The sequence below is a fragment of the Aphelocoma coerulescens genome, chromosome 7 (genome assembly GCF_041296385.1).
Source record: "Aphelocoma coerulescens isolate FSJ_1873_10779 chromosome 7, UR_Acoe_1.0, whole genome shotgun sequence".
Lineage (NCBI taxonomy): Eukaryota > Metazoa > Chordata > Aves > Passeriformes > Corvidae > Aphelocoma > Aphelocoma coerulescens.
Window position 1 is genome coordinate 7,823,154 of NC_091021.1, and position 18,362 is coordinate 7,841,515.

General features: G+C 39.9%; 1 protein-coding gene across 4 annotated transcripts in view; it reads right to left on the minus strand.

Moving 5' to 3' along the window:
• The window catches only part of COL5A2 (collagen type V alpha 2 chain), a 132,561-nt gene that overhangs the window by 2,011 nt on the left and 112,188 nt on the right, over positions 1–18,362 (minus strand). For all 4 annotated transcript variants that reach the window (XM_069021942.1, XM_069021941.1, XM_069021940.1 and 1 more), the window contains 23 exons: positions 18,095–18,148; positions 17,717–17,761; positions 17,191–17,289; positions 16,320–16,427; positions 16,142–16,195; positions 14,607–14,660; positions 14,432–14,485; positions 13,356–13,409; positions 12,489–12,596; positions 12,337–12,390; positions 12,077–12,130; positions 10,846–11,007; positions 10,630–10,737; positions 9,637–9,744; positions 9,432–9,485; positions 9,008–9,115; positions 8,855–8,908; positions 7,473–7,580; positions 6,549–6,602; positions 5,724–5,831; positions 3,533–3,824; positions 3,170–3,357; positions 573–797 (listed from right to left, as the gene is read on the minus strand). In XM_069021942.1, the coding sequence (XP_068878043.1) occupies positions 573–797; positions 3,170–3,357; positions 3,533–3,824; positions 5,724–5,831; positions 6,549–6,602; positions 7,473–7,580; positions 8,855–8,908; positions 9,008–9,115; positions 9,432–9,485; positions 9,637–9,744; positions 10,630–10,737; positions 10,846–11,007; positions 12,077–12,130; positions 12,337–12,390; positions 12,489–12,596; positions 13,356–13,409; positions 14,432–14,485; positions 14,607–14,660; positions 16,142–16,195; positions 16,320–16,427; positions 17,191–17,289; positions 17,717–17,761; positions 18,095–18,148 (2,307 nt within the window). The remainder of the gene's footprint in view (positions 1–572; positions 798–3,169; positions 3,358–3,532; positions 3,825–5,723; positions 5,832–6,548; positions 6,603–7,472; positions 7,581–8,854; positions 8,909–9,007; positions 9,116–9,431; positions 9,486–9,636; positions 9,745–10,629; positions 10,738–10,845; positions 11,008–12,076; positions 12,131–12,336; positions 12,391–12,488; positions 12,597–13,355; positions 13,410–14,431; positions 14,486–14,606; positions 14,661–16,141; positions 16,196–16,319; positions 16,428–17,190; positions 17,290–17,716; positions 17,762–18,094; positions 18,149–18,362) is intronic.

Consider the following 18,362-nt stretch of genomic DNA (forward strand, 5'->3'; position numbering starts at 1 on the left):
CACACATAATTGGGGGCTTCCTTTAAAGCACAGAGAGTACTTAACTTTTTCAGGTACAAGACTAGATTAAGGAATATTTGCTGTTATGTCGGACTTGGCTGAAACTGCTTTTGAACATGAAAAATCTACTACTTGCTGGTTTCTGTGCCCACTACGAAGTTTTGGGGGACATATTTCTTTCCAGCTCAGTCATAGTACCAGTGAGTTTCCTCCACAGTACTGCTGCAATAATCTTGCCCATCTGGCAGACAGAAGTTTGTGGTTATCTCACCAGTTTGTGTGATTCCACACAGAGGTAAACAAGTATTGGGAAATCCAAAATGGCAAGATACATTATCTCAGTATGCTAAGAAAGAATTTGCAAACAGCCTCTAAATAGTGCAGATTTCTATAATGCGAAGCTAGAATTATAGTAAAACCCCTGTTTGATCAGTTACATCTAAAATTCATTATAAAATCCTGCAGCATTTTAATTATTTCCTTGCATGGATTTTTTTTCTAATTCAAGAGAGAAGTGAAAAGGGACAGAAGTCCTTTTCCCCCCCAGCAAATGGCAAAAGCCCCAAACTTACAGAACAGCTGTCGTGCAGAACAGTGTATCTGAAGCGGCTGTTTCCCTCTGCCTTGATCTCCAGGTCATTGGCCCCTTTCAGAATCACAGCTTTTTTCAGGTTCTTCGTCTGGTCATCCATGTACCCAACACTGTTTTTGCACAGGTAGGTGATATTCTGGGAAGCTTCCTTGGACAGGAGGCGCAGGAAAGTCATCTGAGTGACAGCTGTATCCCCGTACACAAACTGCAGAGATAAAGAAATAGGTCAACTTAGAGTACACTGGAATTCATTAAGAGTTGGAGAATTTTAGAAACATCTGCCATTACTGCCATCTGTCAGACATGACTAGTAGGAGCCCTACTAGGAGGATGGTTTCTTTTGTAATTTGCTGCCACTTGAGGACAAAGAAATGTAAACATTCTGTAACAGGGAGAATTTTGGAGAATTTTAACTGTAATTTTCTGCAACTGAACAACTCAAGTTGGGCCTCCACAAACATGTCAAGCTTTGGAATGAATTCTGCCTCATTTCCAAAAAGGATTCTTATATAAGAAATAGTGCTTAGAGCAACCTTAAATCAAGTAAAAAATATCAGGCACAGACAAACATTGTAGAGTGTACCTGTTATATTGCAACTTTAGGAACTTGTTTTCTGTAGGCTTTGTGTTGTATTTAGAAGCAGCACAAACAGCCAATGTGTTGCAGTGGCTAAGTCCACTTTACACCCCTAAAATTGCCTTAAAAGTGGTCTCTCCTTACAACACTGTGCTAGAAAGCTCTCCCTTTGTCTAGATTCTGCTGGTCACTGGCCCTCTCCCCCTCCCATCCCTTTTCCAATGGGCCCCTGTTATGTCATTCAACCTTGCCTCTGCCCCCTAGCCCTCAGACTATTGGTTTTGGATGCTCTGCCTGCCTTTGGGAGTTTTCGGGATAAAACGGGTGTGGGCTTTCAGTTGTTATTCTTCCTGCCTCTGTTCCCTTCGGGGTGCTGCCATTAAACACCTCAGAACTGCACGCAGAGAACCCCTCTCGCCTCCCTGTCCCCGGTTCGTGCACAGCCCCTGTGGGTGGGAGCGGCTGCTGACAACGCCCTGCGCAGGTGAGGCCGTGTGCCCGCGTGGGCGCTGCCTGAGCGCTGCCTGAGCGTCCACGAGGGACCCAGCAGGGACAAGAGCAGCATCGAGCCACCAAAGCCCTTTCATTACCAAAGCTGGACTGTGTAAAAATAACTACACATTTGTATACAGGCTTTATCAATGAATCAATTCACATGGAAGTTTGATGAATGTTCTAAAGAGTGCCACTGTTTCTATAAAAAACAAGCAATTTTTCTAGCAAGAACAGAAATTCTAAAATTCCTGAGATTTTTTTTCCCCCCCTATCTGTGCAGGTTTCATTTTATTCATGTTTTTTGAATCCTTGCAACATAAAAACAACAGTCAAGAATGACTAAAACTTCATACATTTCACTGAAATTGTGAAGAGAAAATCTTACTCACTGGCACTGTCATAATGTATAAAGTGTGATACCTCTGTTTAGTAATCTTGGACATATTTAATATTTAGAATACATAAGGAGTGCATGTGACTATTACAGAGCTCATACTATTAGTTACCAAATCTTACAGTGTTTCAAAAATAATGAAATATTCTTTTATAATATTCCTGAAGATAATTTGTTCCTCCATCTGCCTTGGAGCATCTGCCTTACAAACCCCTCTGTGTAGCTCTGCAGTTAAACATCAACTGTGATATATTGGGTCATGGCATGACTTCCTGAATTTAGGAATAAGTGAAAGCATCTCAAAAAAGCCATCAGTATCACATCTGTTCTCAGCTGTTAAAGTTCTGAACTGTTTTCAGTAATCCAGTTGATAACAGCATTATTTTTTACACACCAAATACTTAATTTAAAGATAATAATGCTCTATGAAATAACACTTGAAGATATTTTCCATGCTTTTGATAAACTAGGAAAAAAATGGCAAAAACTAGTTAATTAATTATATACTTTGCATAGGCTAAACTTCTGTTATTTGTTAGGATCATTAAGCCTAATTTTAGAAGTTACCATTGAGGAAAAACCCAGCAAAAAGCTGGGTGAAAATTTTTCTGCCTAGGGACTGATGGATTCAATCATGGATCAACCTGACACATATGATAACAATCATACTTTCTTTCAAAAACAAATGTATAAAGTAAGTTTTGTAATTTTTAGCAGTATAGAGTTTTCTGAAAGGAAGAGTAGAATTCAATTAAAACAGCAGGGATCTGGATTATGTACCAGGGCAGAAGTACACTTGCTTAAGGACAAGATAGAGATTTAGTAAAAGACTGATAGAGAAGCTGATGTTTTTGGGATCAAGAGAAATAAATCCATTCCAGCAGTGGTCTGCTTTAGCCAATCCTGCATTAGAAGCACTTGCATTATTTTTCCCAGCTATTTCCTATCTTTACTTTATGGTACTAACAATCAATTGAATATATGTCAGTCAATCAACAAGTATAATGTTCTGACTGTAGCAGAACCTGCTCAGAGCAGCAGATGAAGTTCCAAACCACAAGGCAACAAGTTTCACAGAAGCAAATTCTTAACAGTGACTGTATTTATTTACCTGTGATCCCCTGTTCATATCAAGGCCATACCAAACAGGCTTTAAGTCCGAGGACCTGCTGGCCCACCATGTTTTGCGGGGCACAGTAGATGGGTTGGCAGAAATGCAGGTCTCCCCAGTTTCCATGTTGCAGTACACTTTTATAGCATCTTCAACACATCCTTGGTTAGGATCAATCCAATATTCACCTACAAAGAACATAAGAAGTGATTCCATTACTTTATAAAGATTTTTGAAACAATTGGGAAGACATAAGCAGAAATATGTTACAGCAGTGCAGAACAGGCCAGTGACCAAGCCCATGGTGGACACAAGGCAGCCTCACACAGCACACAGCACACAGCAGAGGGTGTGAACACGCACCGCTCCTCTTGGACGGGTGGCACAGCTTCAGGTCATCACAGGTCCGTGCTGGGTGTTTCTTGGAGCCATCCGGGCTGCGCATGGTCTCGATCTGGCTGCTCAGGGACTTCAGCGTGGCATGGACTCCTGGGTCTGTTTTATTATGGTCATCAGGGGCTGCTTCATCTTCAGTGAACTCTGGTAGTGGATCTGCCATAGCATCATCATAGTGTCCCATGATGTCACCAATGGCAGCAGTGAGGTGGCCTGGAGGCCCTGGAGGGCCAGGAGGACCAGGTTCACCTGGTGGGCCCTAAGGTTCAAAACAAAAAGGCGACAGAGGTCCAGTAGAGTAACTATTATGCCAAAGAACAGCAACACCTCCCACCAAAAAAAAAAGCCAAAGCTGGTCACCTTAAAGCACAGGGAATAATTCAGATATAAACAATTCACCTTTCAAAGAACAGGGGTAAGAGATTAGAACTGCATGTGAGGTATTCACTTTGCTTCATGTCCTGTCTGATTGCCTTAACACCTTGCTCAATTTTTTCTTACTCCTGATTTTAAACTTAACAGCTGGAAAAACACCAAGGAATGACCTCATTCCCTTTGTTAAATCATCTGTCCTTTCTTGTGCAGATACCTGGCTAATAACTTCATTTCTTAAAATTCCTGCTTCCCCTGAGTTGCCTCAGGCTCATTTTCCTGGATGGAAAATTTGGCACTAGAAATATCTTTGTATTTTTCCAACACAGTGCTGAGCTCCCTGGCCACCAAACTTGGGTCTTTCTGTGGGAAAGAATCTAAATCATCCTCACTTTGGAAAAGCAGGTGTTTTCCTGACTGAGTAAATTTTCCCAAAGGGCAGGTTGTGAGGTCCATCTGTGACCATGCACTGCGACACATGAGAAGGTATCTGTTAATAACCACGTGTCACCCTGCCAGCTCTTCTCTGGCAGCACCGAGTCTGTAACATACCTTCATGGGAAGTCTGATGCTCTGGTGCATCAGGTGGTGGATCAGAACTGGCCCTTCCTTTGAGAGTCAGTACTTCAGAACTCATAACTAGTGCTCCGAATGGTTACTACAGAGCACACATCCAAACTAACACACACTGTGTCTGACAAGTGAAATCTCAACTTTTATTTCTTGCTTTTTGGTTCCAACTTATAGCTGCATGCAAGCCCCCATGGAAAGCAGCACTAAAAATATTGGAATGTGATATTTCTTGTATGGTTTCATTATACAGATGAAGTATCTAGAGATATTATATTCTTATGCTCTGCCATAAAGTTTTCATACACTGGTGCCTGGGCACAAGTGGAGATACTGACAATTAGCAGAAATTCAAATGAAATGGGGAGAATATTAGCACATGATAAACACAGGAAACACCATATGTTACCAAACAGAAAGACAGCAAAAACTGCCTCCCTTGTTTTGCTCACTATTTTGTTCCACCTCTTCCACAAAATAAGCAATATCAATTTTTTAATTCCCCACGTGATTACCCAGGTCACTCTATTCTCAAATTCCTCTATTTTTTTTTTTTAATTTATCTTCTTTCAAAGAGTGTAACTACCCTTTTTTGACAGGATATTTTGATTTTGTACATGTGGAATATGCCTAGGCCATTCAGCAAAGGTTTAGGACTATTTCCAAACTGGTTAAATCAGCTCATGTTTGATGTCTGTAAACCTCAGGTCAGGGTGAAGGTCAGCTGGGCTCAATGTTAAAGTTTGGGCTGTATATTTGGACTGGAAGATCTCCCTAACACACAGCACAAGAAGGGTGCTGGCAGTCAGGCTCGTGGCTGTGCTCACTCAGTGCCACCTCTGTGGGACTGCCAGCTTTGAGCTACTGCTGGCCCATGCTTAGGCCTGAGGGCTTAGGGCCCCACTTGCCAAACAGCCGTGCTGAACCACAGATCCAGCTGGATCCACTGAGCCAACTGCAGAAGTAGATCCAGCTCAGCCTAAGGAGAGCACAGGTGGGTGAGGCTGGGATCATCCCAGGTTCAGAAGGTGAAAATGAGTAAGAAATGAACCCTTTCAATTTCACAGTTGCCCTGGATGTTTGCTGAAGAAGCTATCACATTTTATCATTTGCCTTGAACTCAGAGATGTTTAAGAAAATAATGTTATGGACTATAAAAAAAAAAAGTCTCATTATTTGAAGAAAACCTTTCCCCTCCATATTCCCATCAATTTACCTCAGGTCCAGCTTCTCCCACAGTCCCTCTAACACCAGGAGGCCCAATTGGCCCAAGTGGACCAGGACTTCCATCTTTTCCAGAAGGACCAACTGGACCTGGAGGACCCTAGAAAATACAGGAGACAGAAGGAATGTATTTTAGCATTTAATAACAAAGTTTTACAAAACAGCCCGTTACAAGCAGTATCTTGTTAGGAAGCAATCTGATTAGTCGTGTCTATTACCAAACTTTTAAAAATCACCTTTTTTCATCTTCTGTAAAAGCAAGAAGGCAGTTTCAAAGCTGCTCTTCTCAAGTGAATCACCTCAGACAATATAACTTGGCTCAACTGTATTTTTTCCTTAACCATTTAAGTGGGATCAGTTCCAGATTCCAGATGCTGTGCAGACTGGAGTAACTCCTGTACACCCACAGATACAGGCTCAGAGGGAGATGCCTCCCTTGGATGTTCCCCAGGGACAGTATTTCTCCTTTACTTTTGAGTGAATGACATACATGGGGGTAATGAGATGCAGAGTAGCAATTTAGCAGAGCTGCCACATATCTGGCTTTGCATCAGCTGCAACAAAAGTGCCTCCTAAAAGAGACTGGAGCCCTGTAGTCATCCTGAGCTGACATTTTTATATACCTATAAACTACACTCATGATAAAGCTTTACTGTATTAAACAAGGTGATGTCTCAGCAAAAGATATCAGCATAATCACCATATGATACCGAAGTCAAAGAAAGTTATTGAAATAAAGTGATGCAGAAATAGACATATGAGCATTAAAAAAAAACACCAAAACCCAAGCAAGAAAAACCTTAAAAGTCATACTCACCCGAGGACCAAATGGGCCTGGAATGCCAGGACTGCCCTGCTCACCAATTGGACCCTAAACAGAAGAAATTATCTTATCATTGTGCCATTTAGAGCATATGACTTTAGTTTGAAGGCATTAGTGTGTGATATACACAATTTGGTATGAATAGGATTAAAATATACATAAACACTGGGTGGTACCCTTCCCTTAATCCCTGAGTAACTTAATAGAATTTACTGGTGCTTGGCTATATATAATAAAGCTGTTTCTCTATAAAAGCCTTGGTTTTGAGGTATTTATAATCAGAGTGGCTTACAAGAGAGTAAATGACAGTGCTATGAGAAAGTGAGAAGATAATTTGGGTGTCAAGCTCTTTTTGTTGCTGCTGTTCCTGCGTGTTGAAACTTCCAGTCTTTGCACAGGACCAAGTGAATAAATGTTAAAAAAAAAAAAAAGGCAAGTTTTCCGTGATATTTCCATTCAACTGACAATGATATCACAAAGTTTTTGAAAGTATTAGCAAGAGATGTTCTCATAGTCCTTCTGGGATTTTACACTGGATTCCTTGTCTCTTATGAATTCAAACACTGCCAAAAAGCATTTCACACTCTAAATTGCTTATCTGAAACTACCAGCTTGTGTTACTACCTTGGGCTTAGAGGTCATTGATTGTCAGGGACTGGTCTTGCAAAGAGAACAAGAATAGGAGAACACGCATCTTGCAAGAACAGGTTCACCTCATCACACAACATGTAAATATTTACATGTATTGTAAAATTGCATTAAAAATAGTAGCAAGTACAGACAGCAGGCCACTCAAACACCTTGTGTGGAAAAAACAACTAGTGTGCGCTTTTTTTCCCCCATTTTAAGTAACTATGCTCCTGATACACTATTTAACTACCAAGCAAATAAAATTATAGTAAAAGCAGAACAACTTACAGGAGGGCCAGGAAGGCCTTGAAGTCCAGTGAAACCCCTGTGTCCTTTCTGGCCCCTATCACCTCGATCTCCATTGTCACCTTTGTCACCACGAGGTCCTTGGGGACCCTGTAAATATCAACAATGAAACGTAAAATTCTGAATTGGGAAAAAAACCTCGACCTCAAAAAGCCCTCATTTACTTTTAAACACTGCACTCAGACCTCCTTCCCTTTTAAAGCTGGAAAGATGATGATGTCAGGGCAGCCCTAAGAATCTTAATTTCTCACCAAAGAATAAGTAAATAATTACAGAAAACTGTGCTCTGCTTAAATACAGTTGAAACAAATTTATTCTACTTAGCTACATAATACAGTAAAAAACCAAACCTGTAATAATGATAACAAATAATTTACACAACCAATTTTTTTAATAGGTACATATTTCTCTGCCTTACTGTATATGACAAATTATTTTTGTTGATGAGATTGAAATATTGCTGATCTCTCACAGACTCATTATGATAAAGCAAATTTTGAGTATGAAACCATCCAGTATGAAACCTTTACTTCTCACAGCTTCTTTCACCTTCATTATGATTAAAGTACAACTGAAGTTTCATTCCCTAACTGCAGACAACAACATCCAGGCAACACAAATACCTTGCTTCTATTACTGTCACGATTTCATTGTTGTTAGTTTCAATAATTGCAAACTTCTTACACTAATTCAAGAATAACTGGAAAATGTGGCTGCTGTTTTCAATTCTATATTTCTCAGCTCAAATTGCATGCTAAATTTCTCAATGCCAGATTCCAAATAGTTTATCAATGGCATCATTATCACTAACTGCTCAATAAACTTTACAGTCTCTCAAATGACATCTGCTTAGGGACAGGACAACATTGTTTTGAATTTCCCAAGTTTGCAATTAATTTTCTGTTCCAGGCTTGGATTGTAAAATACTTATGTAACATAAAAAAGAGGAGTTTTGTTTATTTTCCTTTTTGGACTGAAATCGGAAGTTCATGAGTTGAATTAAGGCCTTTTAATGGTAGCAGGTGATTTTGTTGTATTTCTGCCATTTTTATCTAAAAACATCCCTTTTTGTTCAGCATTCATTTCTTTACCCTCATTTAGACCAGACTCCAGCCATTTGCTAACTCAGGTCCTACCATTATCCAGATAGCAACATGCTCCAAAGAGGCTTTCCAAGTTTTACTGGAGTATCCAAATACAAATATCCAACTTTGTGCAGCTTTGCAGCTCAGAATTACCTGCACCCACTTGCAGTCAGAACACAAGGTGAAGCCCTGCTTGGCATTCTAATTTGGGCTGAACTCCTCACACACTTTCCTGTAGAAGGTATCTCAGATAAAACCACAGTGACCATGGGCACTTACAGGCAAACCTCTTTTTCCTGCACGTCCTGGGGGACCCATCGGACCTCGAGAACCCTACAAAGATTGCATACAGAAAGTATGTGAAGCAATGCACAAAAAACATACACAATTGTTTTTGATAAACATATGATTTTTTAAAAAAGCCTCACTTACAGTTTCACCTCTTTGTCCTGCATCTCCTGGAGGGCCAACAGGACCCGGAGTTCCTGGACCTCCTGGAGAACCTGGTAAGCCTGCAGGGCCAGGTTCACCACGATCACCCTGCAAAGCAGAATTTCAACAGTTTATCTAAAGAGGACTGGTCTAGACCAAAGCAACAAAACTGCAGCACTGCCAGTCTATTTTTGAGCAATTGCAGCCTCCTGCTGCAAAAACTCAACTCTGACTTTGTGGAGGCAGATGTTATTAGCCTCTTAGCCAGACATCTTCAGCTTTGACAGGTACTATATTCATAGCTGTGATACACTTTCAGAACAAGCTCTCCATCCAGGTTAACTGAATGAAATGAAAATCTACAGTAAGTCAATAATAAAACAGGGATTTCCAGAAAAAAATTAAGAAAATAATTTATTCTTACACGTTCTCCAACAGCTCCATCTCGTCCAGGAGTACCATCATTACCAGCAGGTCCCTGGAGTTATGGGTAAAATAAAGCTATTGATTAACACTGTTATCTTGCACTTCGAGAAGAGTAACTAGAAAGTTATTCTCCACTTCTAACTTCAAGTTGAGGGTAACAACCACTAGTGTTTTCCTGCATGCTACAATGCTGTAATACTTACTTCTGGACCAGCTTCACCTACAGGCCCAGTGGCACCTGACTGGCCAATAGGCCCTGGGGGACCTTTGTCACCAGGTGGCCCCGTGGGACCTTGCTTTCCTGGAGTACCCTAAAAAAGATGAGAAATATCATATCAAAATTTTAATCATAAAACAAAGAAATCACAGAAACCCTGCTACCTGCCAAACTACTCATTAAACCAGACTGAAATACCATCTACATTCGCAAATGAAAAAAAGCCTGACATTTAAAGAAAAGGTTCTTATAGAATTTGAATACGTAATATACTTTGTATTTTTAAGAAGTTACTGATAAATCAGTAAGTCTGATGTCATTATCTGCAATAGGTAAGATGTTTTAAATTTCAGAAAAATAGAAAGCAGTTTGAAATAATTAACATGATTTTTTTCTGTCTCAACACGAACAAATCTTGTTAGCCTGGCATAATTTCTGGCCAACTTTAGCTATAAAGTGACTTAATAGATTCTGTGGTAATGACAGATCCTGCATAGCAACACTTTTACTAATAGTCTATTTAATTATTTGATCTCCTGGATCATAAGGCTATCCAATAAATATCTCCAAATCCTACATGGAAGCAAAGAGAGCTCAAAGGGCAGTTTGGAAGGCTGTAGTTCACAATTCATGAAATAGTGCTTACGGAGTATCTACTCACATTCAAGTCACCTTTGGGTACCTAAATGAAGAGTCTGAGGTTGTTTTTTTCAGGGATTGAGTTTTAAGTCAAATAGGAACATTTTAGTCAGAAGCCTTAATGCTGTTACTCTTAATTCAGGTTCAGACTTTGCATTGTGGCAGAAACAAACTTTCCACCTCCATGCATTTGCATGAGATTTAGTTCTTTACTATTCTCTCTCTACTCACTCCTGCAACTGGAGTTTTCCAGCTTTCTGCTCTTGCTAAGGGGCACTACACTGTGAATCCCACACAGAGAACACCCAGGCTGGTGGCACATAGCCTGGTTGTTACTTACTGCAGGACCTGGCAGCCCAGGCATGCCTCTTTCCCCTCGCTGTCCTGGCATACCAACAATTCCTCTTTGACCAGTAGTTCCTGCTGGACCGGGGGGGCCATCTGGGCCCTGAAATCCACAGAGGAGAAAGCAATGTCACTGTCATGTCAGCAGCAATAAACAATGAGACCAAGCCAGGAGCTGGAGTAGGGACAATCAGGAACACCAAGGACGTACTGGCTGCCCGTCATCCCCCGGGTCACCCTTGTCTCCAGGGCCACCAGGAGGCCCAGTTGGCCCTCGATCTCCCACACGGCCATGTGAACCAGGATCACCACGAAGACCTGGGGGACCTTCTTTTCCTGGTTCACCAATAGGCCCAGCAGGTCCTGGGGCTCCCTAAAAAAATTAGAACACCTCATTACATTGGACCCTTTTCTGATAAGGACAATAAAATTCTAAGGACTGTTTCAATTAACTATAAATATACATACTCAGAAAAGCCAAAAAATGTGAATGAGCTAAAAGCTATCACCATCTCTTTTATGACCAAATAAAATAAATCAACTAAACATCTCATCAAATTATGTCCAAGCTCCACCCATGCCCCCCTCATTTTCAATTCCAAACTTACTCCTTTAAAAGACTTTTTTTTCTCTTTTTTTTTCCCTCAAGTGTACAACCACTGCTAGAAAACTCACCCTTGCCCATTCTTTCTAGTATCATCAAGCTAAAGTCTATATCCAAACTTTTCATTCCCATGGTACAAATTAGTGTTTTAACTGTCCTTTGTTTATTTTTCAAATACTTTTGAAAGACTTCACATGTATATTAAGTTTTCCATAAACTTTGCACTTGATAACCTTACAACGACTGCAAGTTGTTTTTCTCATCATAACATTAAAAGGCATATGAAGCATGACACAGTTCTCTGTGTGGAGTTCAATCCTCAACTTGATCCACAGCTAATTTATTTTTTTTACAGTGTTTCTGAAAATGTTTGAACACAAGAGATTTTGTGTTTGTGGGTTTGTTTTGAATGTATTTTAATGGAACTTAGGAGTAACTCCACCAGTGAGAGAGCCCAGTAGAGGCTCTTTCTTTTCCAAAAACTGTCCTAACTTCAGTCACCACTAAAGGGACAAAAAATAAAATACAGAGGAAAATATAAGTTGTGGTTTTTTTGTTCCTGTAAACAATCAAGTCATTGGAGCAATATAAGCAGCAATCTGAAAGGCTACTCAGTGGAAAGCCTTGGACCAATATCAGGCATTGGACCAAGCTAAAGAATAATGAGCTTTATTTAATGATACAAACAATCAGTCAGAGAAGTCAGTGTTGACAAACTGCTCTCTTCAATAACATCAGGCCTTAAACACTGCTTCACCTTTCCTGCTTTATTTAGTCTTCAGATTCTTGATGACCATTTTCTAAAACACACCTAGTAGGAAAATTATAATTGACTTACAGTAGGTCCTGGAGGCCCGACTCTTCCAGCAGATCCTGGGAATCCAGTAGCACCCTAAAAAAAAATAACCCTTTTTAATGTCATCTTTACCAAAAGGAATACAGCACTAGTTACCTCAAATGTTCTCAGCTTAGTCAGTGAGCATATGTTAAATTTACAGACTGACAAAACAAGCTAAGATAAGGAATAACACTCACATTACATAAAATTTCAGTATTAGATTATCTGCAGTCAGGTCACAACACATAAAGTCTACTTACAGGTGGACCCTGAGTTCCTCTACCACCTTTCAGACCAGGAACACCTGGAGGACCCTATAAGGAAAGGAGAAAGAGAGGGGTGATAGTGAACACCCAGAACTTTTTAATTAAGCAAGATGAGCCCATGTCACTGGTTCTGTGATGTTACGTACTGGTGGACCATGAGACCCAGCAAGACCCTGTGGACCTGGAGATCCAGCATCTCCTTTCTGTCCAGGTTCTCCAGGTTCACCTTTCACACCAGGCTGACCATCAGGACCCTATAAGAAATAATATTTAGAAGAAACCATCAGGTCAGACAATACCAAATCTTTCTCAACAAAGTAATTCTGTAGAGAATTTTTTAAACAAAACAAAACAAAAAAAATACCAGGGGTACAAATCAGTCCAGAAAACACTTCATTTGTTTATCGATTCAGCATGGTCTTTAGAAGATCACACATGAGATTTTCTGAACATTCTGTGAAGCCAGTATTTCCATTTAAAATATTTTAATTATCTAGCTCATATTTTTCTTCTCTGTTTTGTAGCTGCTGAGGAAAATAAACATTGTCTTTTCTAGGCTTTTTTCCCACCAAAGGAAGCAGGTGCACAACTCTTTGTGAGAGGGATCCTGAAACAGGATATTTAGGCTGTGGGAAAGTTTAGGGTATTCCATTCCATCTGGTCCATCACTTCATTCCAGCCTTCAGTACTCACGGTGCAAATCTTTGCTACCTTCAGTAGACAGTTTTTAACTTCCCTCATTTTAATCTCAAAGGAGCAACATAACATATTAATGAAAATATGAAATCTGGTGAGCAATTACATAATCTTAACAAGAAAACCATTTTTCAACTGTCTAGGGCACTTATTGGCCCTTTTCTTCACTTGATATACTGATGGGAAAAAGAAACAGCTCTTTTTGCAGCAAAAATGTGACTCCTGATCCAGAACACTGCAATATTATTCATAATGAAGGAAATGAAGTGTGTCAAAGCATGAGTAAAGGAAACTCATTAGTGCTCCAAAACACATACCGGGGGGCCAGCAAAACCAACAGCGCCAGTTGGGCCATTTTCTCCTCGGGAACCCTGGTCAGAAAAATTGAAATAATTGTATTTAACGACCATTTTTCAATGGACAGTATCATTTACAGTTAAATATGTAAGAAAGGATGTTAACTGTTTAATGTCATAAGTGCCATTGTACTTTTGCTCTATTAATCAGAATCAAATGATCTTTTAATCATAAAATAAAGGATGTTGGCTATGCTGTTAAAAACTGCCATGTGTTCAAGACTATATTGAGCTTTCGGAATTCAGAGATGGAAGGCACAGGCAAGCACTAAAACAGCACTAGGAGAAATTCTGGTCACAACCCACCCCTTCCAGGGATGGCCAAAGAGCGCAAACTGCATGCAACCTACCATTCCAATCACACTGGGCAAAAAACCAGTACTTCAAAGATGTACTCTTCTATAAGGTCAGAATAGGCTTCAACTGAGCTTTCCCCACAACATTTGATTGGAAAAGAAGTAGCTGAAGGCTGCCAACTCCAGCACTCCCTAAAAGGGTGGAAGCTGCTCCAAATTATACTGGAAATAAGACTGTTCTGATTTATGACAGGGACATAATCAATTTCAAACAGTATGAAGGATCTACAAGGGCTGAGCCTCTAATTCCCTAATTGAAGTCAACCCTTAAAATACTTAAAATCACTGATAGATGGAAGATGACAAGACTTACATAACTGGATGAACTAAGGATGACCTCTGCACTTTGCCCATTAAATATCTGTGTCTGTACAGTGGTATCTGCTAGGGGCATGCTTTTAAAAACATTGACACAATTAAAAGTGGTGGCATAGTTTCAGGAGTGAGGTCAGTGAGGGTAACTCTATAAAGCCTGCCCTAACACAAGTATAGGTCACAGGAGGAAAATCTGGTAGTAGTTTTGCAAGTGCACAGCAACAAGTCAGCACTTCACATTTAGCTACAGAGAAAGGGAAAGAAAAAGGGGAAAATATATCAGCAAATAAGAAAAATGCCTGGAGTTTGGATCAGTATTAGGTATTGTTAACTTATACCAGACAAAAACAAAGCACGTTTACTCACAGGGTTTCCACGAGAGCCAGGAGGACCAACTAGACCTCGAGGACCTGGTTCACCCTTAAAATAAAATTGAAGGTGTTTATTTCCCAAGTAACTTACTTGTTTATTCATTAAAATTCTAAAGAAGTCTGATAATATTAAGAAACTTCAGTAGGGAATGGAATAAAAAACTGTTTACCTTTTCACCAGTGGGACCTGCTGGACCCATTGGGCCTATTGGACCAGGGAGACCCTTTTGAACAATTAAGATGAAAGGAAGTTAGAAAAGTGATGCTCCAAAACAGTTAGTTTAAAACTTCTCATATATTACCATTCCCATATGCTTTTTCATTCCTTTGAATTCTTCTACTTTATCTCTGGAAACTTCTTTTGTCTTCTTTATCTAGAATTGACTTGCATTTCTTCTCCCAATGACCAAACTCCCCACAAAAGAGCTACTTTCCCTCATTCTCTTCTCTAATTTCATCATCTTTATGTAGTATTCACAAATAAGGCCAATAATATTAAAAAAAAAAAGCCCCAGCTTTATTTTACTCTCTCAACAAGAAATCATGCCCTTTTTCTCCATTTGCTCAGAGCTCTGTTTCTTTTATGTTCGCATTTAACTTCTTAAATTAAAGTATCCATCATTAGCTCTGAAGATTCATTTAGATCTTGCAAACTCCTCAAAAGTGTCCATTCTCTCTTCATGAGGCAGTTAGGCAAAGAGGTTGCAAATTCTCCATCCAAACCCACCAACTCCACATAATGATCCTTCAGCTCACCATTACTTCACCTGTTCATTAACCCCTGTAAGTTCTAAAAATCCCTTACCATGGCTAAGAACCGCTCCGTATCTTTGGATAATGTTTGATTTCTATAACCAATTCCAGCTCACAGATGATCATTCCATTAGTGCTTCCATGTAGTAGGGTTTTCAAAAACATTCTTCCTCTTTAACTATAAATTTAGTCCAGACAGGATGCTCATATTTTGACTGAACCTCAGATTTCCAAATGCTTAGCAGCTAGTATTCCAACTGGTTTGCACAACCCAAGAATCTCAGATACATTTTCAGTTCACGTAAAAAGTAATTCAAATAACATCTGGGACAGAAAAATGGTCAGTGCACACAAAGAAAACCCAGTGCAATTGCACAGTTGGTCTATGCAGCAGTGTGTGTGCAATGTGTCTTGAACAGATCTTGAGCAGACTAGAGACCTTATTTATGCAATGGAGATTCAAAACTTTCCAGAACCGCCAGCAACTTACTGCTTATGTGAAGCTTGGTACATTTACAGGAATTTTCACCTGTCAAACTCAGGAGTGGACAGATTGTGGACAACTCAGTGTAGACAATAAGGAGGCATCTGCCTTAGTCCATGGCTCAGAGCTGGAAGGTCTGCTTTTTGCCTGTTCATTTCTACCTGTTCATTTTTTCATATTTTTTACTATAGTCAACTTAGAGGAATCCCAAATCAACTGTGAATCCTTTCCATTGACCTCTTAGGTCACATTATTAATGATACAAAATAGGGGCTTGGAACACAGACACCCCAAAATGTTGTGCACAGCAGTCTTGAAAATTTGAAAATTTGGAGGGTGATGGCTATAAACCCATGATATACCATGATAACACTGCACAGTGTTTAACTCTACAAGCTGAGTCCCCTAGCACAGTAAACAAATCAATGTGTGAAGAGTGGGTCTAAAGAGAGTGACAGATTTACTTACTCTTGCCCCATCGTTGCCAGCTGTACCTTCAGCACCTTTCTCACCTACGCCACCCTATGGAAAATACCCAGAAAGTCCCAGTTATGGCACTGAATGATGAGCAGGTCATACCCTGGAATAACTTCAGTGTTAAGAGACAGGTGATTCTACTCAGGAGGACAGAAACAAGCAAACTTACTCTATCACCCTTAGGGCCAGGTGTTCCAGCAATCCCTCTCTCTCCAGGCATGCCCTGAAGGCCTGGTGGGCCCGGATCACCAGGTGTCCCACTAGGGCCTGGGCTTCCCTGGAACAGAGAAAGAAGTTGTTGCCTATTCATCTGAGAAGCATCTTTGTCTCTAGGCTGCAGAATTTGCTGTGCCTGTTTTGAAGTCTCTGGGGTACAGTTTTAAGTAATAATTTTATGTGAAATTTGGACTTTATTCACATCCAAATACTTTTCTTTTCCCATTGTGTTACTCAGGAAGCTCAACTGTAATACCATAGTTCTTCCAAACACATTAGTATTTAATTGGTGCATACTGGAGAGGAAAACAGACAATAAAAGAAGTTTGAGCATCTTTCTGCCTTGACCTTGATGCCACATAGGTTTAGTATTAAAAGTAGGTACAGGTAGAAGCTGCCAGGGCCAGAGATGCTCATGTCTATTACAGGTCTCACGTAACTAGAGGCACTCCCTGCTTGCCCTGTCTTTCCTGGCCTAATCACATCAATAGGAGGTACATGCATGCAGGTGTGAAGCTTTCAGCATTTTCTTTTAACTGCTTAGCCCTGCCAAGTGTCTTTGTGTAAACTGGCATGGCTTGTAAAACATTGCTAGGAGGTTTTCTGCAGTTCAGCAATGGCTTTGGCCAGTTTTACTGTGAGTTCTCAACATTTAAGTATATTACAATTATTGATATTGTTATAATTGGAATAACTTATGCGTCCTTCCTTAAACAAAGGAGATGCCTTTCATATTTATAATAAAAAAGCTCTCTCATGTTCATGCAAATGAGCAGAATTATACATCACATCACTGCAGCAATGCAAATCTCCCCTCAGTTTACCTTCGGACCATCGGGACCATGGCCTCCGGCCATACCCTTTTCACCCTGGAGTCCTGATGCACCTGGTTCTCCCCTTTCCCCTGGATTGCCACGTTCTCCCTAAAAAATGGAAGATTATTATTTATTTAGAAGGCAGAGTAGAGCTCTGGTAGACAAAATCCTAAATACACATAAGTGTAGTAGAGCCTGTGAACAAATTCTAGGAGAACTGATCAAATAAAAACTAGTTTTAGGCTTTTACTGTTAGAGGAGGGGGACATATGTTGCTAAGCGAACTAAAAACTCATTTCACAGCATAAACCAATAATACAGCAGCTAGTACTCGACACCACTTCAGGAGCTACAAAATAATTAAAGGTGGTAGATTTTACAGAAACTATCTTAAAACATATCCATATTTACAAACATTTTGTTGGTGGGGAAAAAGGTCAAATACTGACTTTAGTTGTTAAAGTCCATATTACATGTCAACTTCCAAGCTCAGAGAACTGTTATGAATATTTAAACTCTGAAAGAAAACACTTACCCTGGGGCCCAATGGACCAACAGCTCCAGGATCTCCAGGCACACCCTACACCGGACAGAACTCACCATTAGAATGAAATACTTTTTCATAACTTTATAGTTATGGAAATTAGAGACAAATGTTTTTATTTCCAAAGCACTGTGAATGTAAATGGCCAGTTCTAAATACTATCTGTCAATGGCAAGAGGTGATAATCCATCTCAGTCCAAGAACACAGATTATTGTAATTATTTTATGCCAAAGCAGTTCTTGGACAGCTTGCAGACTACATCCGTGTGTATTTTAAAACAGAGTGGGAAATTCCATTAGAAAGAGAAGAAAATGTAAAACTACTTTATAAAGTGTATTCTTTTTAATGTTATGTTACACGTATATTACCTGATCACCTGGCTTTCCTCCCTCACCTGGAGGACCTGGTGGCCCAGGCAAGCCCTGTAAAAAGTAAATAAAATAGTCACTAACATGATAGAAAGTTATGTAAAACTAGATTTAACGAGGACACCAAGATTATGAATGTAGCAGTACACTCAGTACAAGAGCGCACCCTCAGAGGTCCCCAAGGAACAATTATATGAATATTGCACCAAAGTGTTTCCCCCTCTCTAAATATTGCAGTCAAAGTGTTTCCCCTTAACATCAGCCCTAA